Source organism: Schistocerca cancellata, chromosome 4 (genome assembly GCF_023864275.1).
Source record: "Schistocerca cancellata isolate TAMUIC-IGC-003103 chromosome 4, iqSchCanc2.1, whole genome shotgun sequence".
In the NCBI taxonomy this organism is placed as follows: domain Eukaryota; kingdom Metazoa; phylum Arthropoda; class Insecta; order Orthoptera; family Acrididae; genus Schistocerca; species Schistocerca cancellata.
This window is the reverse complement of record NC_064629.1, coordinates 293,444,347-293,452,412: the sequence shown is the minus strand read 5'-3', so window position 1 is coordinate 293,452,412 and position 8,066 is coordinate 293,444,347. Positions and strand designations below refer to the sequence as shown.

The 8,066-nt window shown below is 35.3% G+C and overlaps 2 protein-coding genes across 2 annotated transcripts; both read right to left on the bottom strand.

The window, feature by feature from the left end:
* Positions 1–796: 796 nt before the first annotated feature.
* Positions 797–1,640, bottom strand: LOC126184140 (uncharacterized). The gene is made up of 2 exons (XM_049926510.1): positions 1,110–1,640; positions 797–952 (listed from the first exon to the last, which is right to left on the bottom strand). The coding sequence occupies exons 1-2, from the start codon at positions 1,638–1,640 to the stop codon at positions 797–799; spliced, it is 687 nt and encodes a 228-aa protein (XP_049782467.1).
* Positions 1,641–3,183: 1,543 nt separating this feature from the next.
* Positions 3,184–3,939, bottom strand: LOC126184139 (uncharacterized). The gene has a single exon (XM_049926509.1). The coding sequence runs from the start codon at positions 3,937–3,939 to the stop codon at positions 3,184–3,186; it is 756 nt and encodes a 251-aa protein (XP_049782466.1).
* Positions 3,940–8,066: the final 4,127 nt, after the last annotated feature.

Below are 8,066 nucleotides of genomic sequence, written 5' to 3'. Positions count from 1 at the left end.
ATATTTGCGTTTTTGCCATATTTGCGTCTTTCCCATATTTGCGTCTTTCCCATATTGCTGTTTTGCCATATTTGCGTTTTTCCCATATTTGCGTTTCTCATATATTTCGTGAACCTTTGACTATTCAGACTATGTCCTACAAACCGATTCTTTCCTCTTGTCAAGTTGTACCACAAGTTTATCTTTTCCCATAGTTGCGTTTTTGCCATATTTGCGTTTCTTCCATATTTGCGTTTTCGCCATATTTGCGTTTTTGCCATATTTGCGTTTTTCCCTTATTTCCATTATTACCTTATTTCCGTTTTTGCCATATTTTCGTTTTTGCCATATTTTCTTTTTTGCTATATTTCCGTTTTTGCCATATTTCCGTTTTTGTCATATTTCCGTTATTGCTATATTTGCGTTTTTGCTATATTTGCGTTTTTGCCATTTTGCGTTTTATCCATATTTGCATTTTTGCCATAATTGGGTTTTTGCAATATTTGCATTTTTCCCATATTTGCGTTTTTACCACATTTGCGTTTTTGCCATATTTGCGTTTTTGCCATATTTGCGTTTCTCCCATATTTGCGTTTTTCCCATATTTGCGTTTTTCCCATATTTGCGTTTTTCCAATATTTGCGTTTTTCCCATATTTGCGATTTTCCCATATTTGCGTTTTTCCCATAATTGCGTTTTTCTCATATTTCCGTTTTTGCCATATTTGCGTTTTTGCCATATTTGCATTCTTCCCATATTTGCGTTTTTCCCATATTTGCGTTTTTGCCATATTTGCGTTTTTGTCATTTTCGCGTTTTTACCATATTCGCATTTTTGCTATATTTGCTTCCTTGCCATATTTGCGTTTTTGCCATATTTGCATTTTTGCCATATTTGCGTTTTTGCCATATTTGCGATTTTGCCATATTTGCGATTTTGCCATATTTTGGTTTTTCCCATATTTGGGTTTTTCCTATATTTGCGTTTTAACCATATTTGCGTTTTAACCATATTTGCGTTCTTCCCATATTTGCGTTTTTCCCATATTTGCGTTTCTCATATATTTCGTGAACCTTTGACTATTCAGAATATGTCCTACCAACCGATTCTTTCGTCTTGTCAAGTTGTACCACAAGTTTAATTTCTCCCATATTTGCGTTTTTCCCATATTTGCGTTTTTTCCATATTTGAGTTTTTCCCATATTTGCGTTTTTCCCATATTTGCGATTTTCCCATATTTGCAATTTTTCCATATTTGCAATTTTCCCATATTTGCAATTTTCCCATATTTGCGTTTTCCCCATATTTGCGTCTTTCCCATATTTGCGTCTTTGCCATATTTGCGTCTTTGCCATATTTGCGTCTTTGCCATATTTGCGTTTTTGCCATATTTGCGTCTTTGACATATTTGCGTCTTTGCCATATTTGCGTCTTTCCCATATTTGCGTCTTTGCCATATTTGCGTCTTTGCCATATTTGCGTTTTTCCCATATTTGCGTTTTTCCCATATTTGCGTTTTTCCCATATTTTTGCGTTTTTCCCATATTTGCGTTTTTCCCATATTTGCGTTCTTCCCATAATTGCATTTTTCCCATAATTGTGTTCTTCCGATATTTGCGTTGTTCCCATATTTGCGTTTTCCATATTTTCGTTTTTCCCATATTTGCATTTCTCATATATTTCGTGAACCTTTGACTATTCAGAATATGTCCTACCAACCGATTCATTCGCCTTGTGAAGTTGTACCACAAGTTTATCTTCTCTCATTTTTCGTTTTTCCCATATTTTCGTTTTCCCCATATTTTCGTTTTTCCCATATTTTCATTTTTCCCATATTTTCCTTTTTCCCATATTTGCGTTTATGCCATATTTGCGTTTTTGCCTATTTGCGTTTTTGCCATATTTGCGTCTTTGCCATATTTGCGTCTTTTCCATATTTGCGTCTCTGCCATTTTTGCGTCTCTGCCATATTTGCGATTTTGCCATATTTGCATCTTTCCCATATTTACGTTTTTCCCATATTTGCATTTTTCCCATATTTGCGTTTTTCCCATATTTGCATTTTTCCCATATTTGCTTTTTTCCCATATTTGCTTTTTTCCCATATTTGCTTTTTTCCCATATTTGCGTTTTTCCCATACTTGCGTTTCTCCCATATTTGCGTTTTTCCCATATTTGCGTTTTTCCCATATTCGCCTTTTGTCCCATATTTGCGTGTTTCCCATATTTGCGTCTTTCCAAAATTTGCGTCTTTCCCTTATTTGCGTCTTTCCCATATTTGCGTCTTTGCCATATTTGCGTCTTTGCAATATTTGCGTCTTTCCATATTTGCGTCTTTGCCATATTTGCGTCTTTGCCATAATTGCGTTTTTCACATATTTGCGTTTTTGCCATATTTTCGTTTTTCCCATATTTTCATTTTTCCCATATTTTCCTTTTTCCCATAGTTGCGCTTTTGCCATATTTGCGTTTCTGCCATATTTGCGTTTTTGCCATATTTGCGTTTTTGCCATATTTGCGTTTTTGCCATATTTCCGTTATTGCCTTTTTTCCATTTTTGCCATATTTTCGTTTTTGCCATATTTTCTTTTTTTTGCCATATTTCCGTTTTTGCCATATTCCGTTTTTGTCATATTTCCGTTTTTGCTATATTTGCGTTTTTGCTTTATTTGCGTTTTTGCCATTTTGTGTTTTATCCATATTTGAATTTTTGCCATATTTGCGTTTTTGCCATATTTGCGTTTTTGCCATATTTGCGTTTTTGCCATATTTGCGTGTTTGCCATATTTGCGTCTTTCCCATATTTGCGTCTTTCCCATATTGCTGTTTTGCCATATTTGCGTTTTTCCCATATTTGCGTTTCTCATATATTTCGTGAACCTTTGACTATTCAGACTATGTCCTACAAACCGATTCTTTCCTCTTGTCAAGTTGTACCACAAGTTTATCTTTTCCCATAGTTGCGTATTTGCCATATTTGCGTTTCTGCCATATTTGCGTTTTTGCCATATTTTCGTTTTTGCCATATTTGCGTTTTTGCCATATTTCCGTTATTGCCTTATTTCCGTTTTTGCCATATTTTCGTTTTTGCCATATTTCCTTTTTTGCCATATTTCCGTTTTTTCCATATTTGCGTTTTTGTCATATTGCCGTTATTGCTATATTTGCGTTTTTGCTATATTTGCGTTTCTGCCATTTTGCGTTTTATCCATATTTGCATTTTTGCCATAATTGGGTTTTTGCAATATTTGCGATTTTCCCATATTTGCGTTTTTGCCATATTTGCGTTTCTGCCATATTTGCGTTTTTGCCATATTTGCGTTTTTCCCATATTTGCGTTTTTTCCATATTTGCGTTTTTCCCATATTTGCGTTTTTCCAATATTTGCGTTTTTCCAATATTTGCGTTTTTCCGATATTTTCGTTTTTCCGACATTTGCGTTTTTGCGATATTTGCGATTGTCGCATATTTGCGATTTTCGCATATTTGCGTTTTTCCCATATTTTCATTTTCCCCATATTTGCATTTTCCCCATATTTGCGTTTTCCTCATATTTGCGTTTTCCCCATATTTGCGTCTTTCCCATATTTGCGTCTTTGCCATATTTGCGTCTTTGCCATATTTGCGTCTTTGCCATATTTGCGTTTTTGCCATATTTGCGTCTTTGACATATTTGCGTCTTTGCCATATTTGCGTCTTTCCCATATTTGCGTCTTTGCCATATTTGCGTCTTTGCCATATTTGCGTTTTTCCCATATTTGCGTTTTTCCCATATTTGCGTTTTTCCCATATTTTTGCGTTTTTCCCATATTTGCGTTTTTCCCATATTTGCGTTCTTCCCATATTTGCGTTCTTCCCATATTTGCGTTCTTCCCATAATTGCATTTTTCCCATAATTGTGTTCTTCCGATATTTGCGTTCTTCCCATATTTGCGTTTTCCATATTTTCGTTTTTCCCATATTTGCATTTCTCATATATTTCGTGAACCTTTGACTATTCAGAATATGTCCTACCAACCGATTCATTCGCCTTGTGAAGTTGTACCACAAGTTTATCTTCTCTCATTTTTCGTTTTTCCCATATTTTCGTTTTCCCCATATTTTCGTTTTTCCCATATTTTCATTTTTCCCATATTTTCCTTTTTCCCATATTTGCGTTTTTGCCATATTTGCGTTTTTGCCTATTTGCGTTTTTGCCATATTTGCGTCTTTGCCATATTTGCGTCTTTTCCATATTTGCGTCTCTGCCATTTTTGCGTCTCTGCCATATTTGCGATTTTGCCATATTTGCGTCTTTCCCATATTTACGTTTTTCCCATATTTGCATTTTTCCCATATTTGCGTTTTTCCCATATTTGCATTTTTCCCATATTTGCTTTTTTCCCATATTTGCTTTTTTCCCATATTTGCTTTTTTCCCATATTTGCGTTTTTCCCATACTTGCGTTTCTCCCATATTTGCGTTTTTCCCATATTTGCGTTTTTCCCATATTCGCCTTTTGTCCCATATTTGCGTGTTTCCCATATTTGCGTCTTTCCAAAATTTGCGTCTTTCCCTTATTTGCGTCTTTCCCATATTTGCGTCTTTGCCATATTTGCGTCTTTGCAATATTTGCGTCTTTCCATATTTGCGTCTTTGCCATATTTGCGTCTTTGCCATAATTGCGTTTTTCACATATTTGCGTTTTTGCCATATTTTCGTTTTTCCCATATTTTCATTTTTCCCATATTTTCCTTTTTCCCATAGTTGCGCTTTTGCCATATTTGCGTTTCTGCCATATTTGCGTTTTTGCCATATTTGTGTTTTTCCCATATTTGCGTTTTTCCCATATTTGCGTTTTTGCCATATTTGCGTTTTTCCCATATTTGCGTTTTTCCCATATTTGCCTTTTGTCCCATATTTGCGTGTTTCCCATATTTGCGTCTTTCCAAAATTTGCGTCTTTCCCTTATTTGCGTCTTTCCCATATTTGCGTCTTTGCCATATTTGCGTCTTTGCCATATTTGCGTCTTTGCAATATTTGCGTCTTTACATATTTGCGTCTTTGCCATATTTGCGTCTCTGCCATAATTGCGTTTTACACATATTTGCGTTTTTGCCATATTTGCGTTTTTGCCATATTTGCGTTTTTGCCATATTTGCGTGTTTGCCATATTTGCGTCTTTCCCATATTTGCGTCTTTCCCATATTGCTGTTTTGCCATATTTGCGTTTTTCCCATATTTGCGTTTCTCATATATTTCGTGAACCTTTGACTATTCAGACTATGTCCTACAAACCGATTCTTTCCTCTTGTCAAGTTGTACCACAAGTTTATCTTTTCCCATAGTTGCGTATTTGCCATATTTGCGTTTCTGCCATATTTGCGTTTTTGCCATATTTTCGTTTTTGCCATATTTGCGTTTTTGCCATATTTCCGTTATTGCCTTATTTCCGTTTTTGCCATATTTTCGTTTTTGCCATATTTCCTTTTTTGCCATATTTCCGTTTTTGCCATATTTCCGTTTTTGTCATATTGCCGTTATTGCTATATTTGCGTTTTTGCTATATTTGCGTTTCTGCCATTTTGCGTTTTATCCATATTTGCATTTTTGCCATAATTGGGTTTTGCAATATTTGCGTATTTCCCATATTTGCGTTTTTGCCATATTTGCGTTTCTGCCATATTTGCGTTTTTGCCATATTTGCGTTTTTCCCATATTTGCGTTTTTCCCATATTTGCGTTTTTCCCATATTTGCGTTTTTCCAATATTTGCGTTTTTCCCATATTTGCGATTTTCGCATATTTGCGATTTTCGCATATTTGCGTTTTTCCCATATTTTCATTTTCCCCATATTTGCATTTTCCCCATATTTGCGTTTTCCTCATATTTGCGTTTTCCCCATATTTGCGTCTTTCCCATATTTGCGTCTTTGACATTTTTGCGTCTTTGCCATATTTGCGTCTTTGCCATATTTGCCTCTTTGCCATATTTGCGTCTTTGACATATTTGCGTCTTTGCCATATTTGCGTCTTTGCCATATTTGCGTCTTTGCCATATTTGCGTCTTTGCCATATTTGCGTTTTTACCATATTTGCGTTTTTCCCATATTTGCGTTTTTCCCATATTTTTGCGTTTTTCCCATATTTGCGTTTTTCCCATATTTGCGTTCTTCCCATATTGCGTTCTTCCCATATTTGCGTTCTTCCCATAATTGCATTTTTCCCATAATTGTGTTCTTCCGATATTTGCGTTCTTCCCATATTTGCGTTTTTCCCATATTTGCGTTTTTCCCATATTTGCATTTCTCATATATTTCGTGAACCTTTGACTATTCAGAATATGTCCTACCAACCGATTCATTCGCCTTGTGCAGTTGTACCACAAGTTTATCTTCTCCCATTTTTCGTTTTTCCCATATTTTCGTTTTCCCCATATTTTCGTTTTTCCCATATTTTCATTTTTCCCATATTTTCCTTTTTCCCATATTTGCGTTTTTGCCATATTTGCGTTTTTGCCTGTTTGCGTTTTTGCCATATTTGCGTCCTTGCCATATTTGCGTCTTTGCCATATTTGCGTCTCTGCCATTTTTGCTTCTCTGCCATATTTGCGATTTTGCCATATTTGCGTCTTTCCCATATTTACCTTTTTCCCATACTTGCATTTTTCCCATATTTGCGTTTTTCCCATATTTGCGTTTTTCCCATATTTGCTTTTTTCCTATATTTGCTTTTTTCCCATATTTGCTTTTTTCCCATATTTGCGTTTTTCCCATACTTGCATTTCTCCCATATTTGCGTTTTTCCCATATTTGCGTTTTTCCCATATTTGCCTTTTGTCCCATATTTGCGTGTTTCCCATATTTGCGTCTTTCCAAAATTTGCGTATTTCCCTTATTTGCGTCTTTCCCATATTTGCGTCTTTGCCATATTTGCGTCTTTGCCATATTTGCGTCTTTGCAATATTTGCGTCTTTCCATATTTGCGTCTTTGCCATATTTGCGTCTTTGCAATAATTGCGTTTTTCACATATTTGCGTTTTTGCCATATTTTCGTTTTTCCCATATTTTCATATTTCCCATATTTTCCTTTTTCCCATAGTTGCGCTTTTGCCATATTTGCGTTTCTGCCATATTTGCGTTTTTGCCATATTTGCGTTTTTGCCATATTTGCGTTTTTGCCATATTTCCGTTATTGCCTTATTTCCATTTTTTCCATATTTTCGTTTTTGCCATATTTTCTTTTTTGCCATATTTCCGTTTTTGCCATATTTCCGTTTTTGTCATATTTCCGTTTTTGCTATATTTGCGTTTTTGCTTTATTTGCGTTTTTGCCAATTTGCGTTTTATCCATATTTGTATTTTTGCCATATTTGCGTTTTTGCCATATTTGGGTTTTTGCCATATTTGGTTTTTTGCCATATTTGGGTTTTTGCCATATTTGTGTTTTTCCCATTTTTGCGTTTTTCCCATATTTGCGTTTTTGCCATATTTGCGTTTTTCCCATATTTGCGTTTTTCCCATATTTGCCTTTTGTCCCATATTTGCGTGTTTCCCATATTTGCGTCTTTCCAAAATTTGCGTCTTTCCCTTATTTGCGTCTTTCCCATATTTGCGTCTTTGCCATATTTGCGTCTTTGCCATATTTGCGTTTTTGCCATATTTGCGTCTTTCCCATATTTGCGTCTCTCCCATATTGCTGTTTTGCCATATTTGCGTTTTTCCCATATTTGCGTTTCTCATATATTTCGTGAACCTTTGACTATTCAGACTATGTCCTACAAACCGATTCTTTCCTCTTGTCAAGTTGTACCACAAGTTTATCTTTTCCCATAGTTGCGTTTCTGCCATATTTGCGTTTCTGCCATAATTGCGTTTTTGCCATATTTGCGTTTTTGCCATATTTGCGTTTTTGCCATATTTCCGTTATTGCCTTTATTTCCGTTTTTGCCATATTTTCGTTTTTGCCATATTTTCTTTTTTGCCATATTTCCGTTTTTGCCATATTTCCGTTTTTGTCATATTGCCGTTATTGCTATATTTGCGTTTTTGCTATATTTGCGTATTTGCCATTTTGCGTTTTATCCATATTTGCATTTTTGCCATAATT

What these genes read in the sequence shown, in the direction of transcription:
- LOC126184140 (XM_049926510.1), bottom strand. Translation starts at nt 1,640, where the DNA reads ATGGGAAAAACGAAAATATGGAAAACGCAAATATGGGAACAACGCAAA. An exon ending in TGGGAGAAATTAAACTTGTG is followed by an intron (nt 953 to 1,109) that starts GTACAACTTGAC and finishes ACGCAAATATAG; the next exon opens with GAAAAACCCAAATATGGGAA.
- LOC126184139 (XM_049926509.1), bottom strand. Translation starts at nt 3,939, where the DNA reads ATGGGAAAAACGAAAATATGGAAAACGCAAATATGGGAAGAACGCAAA.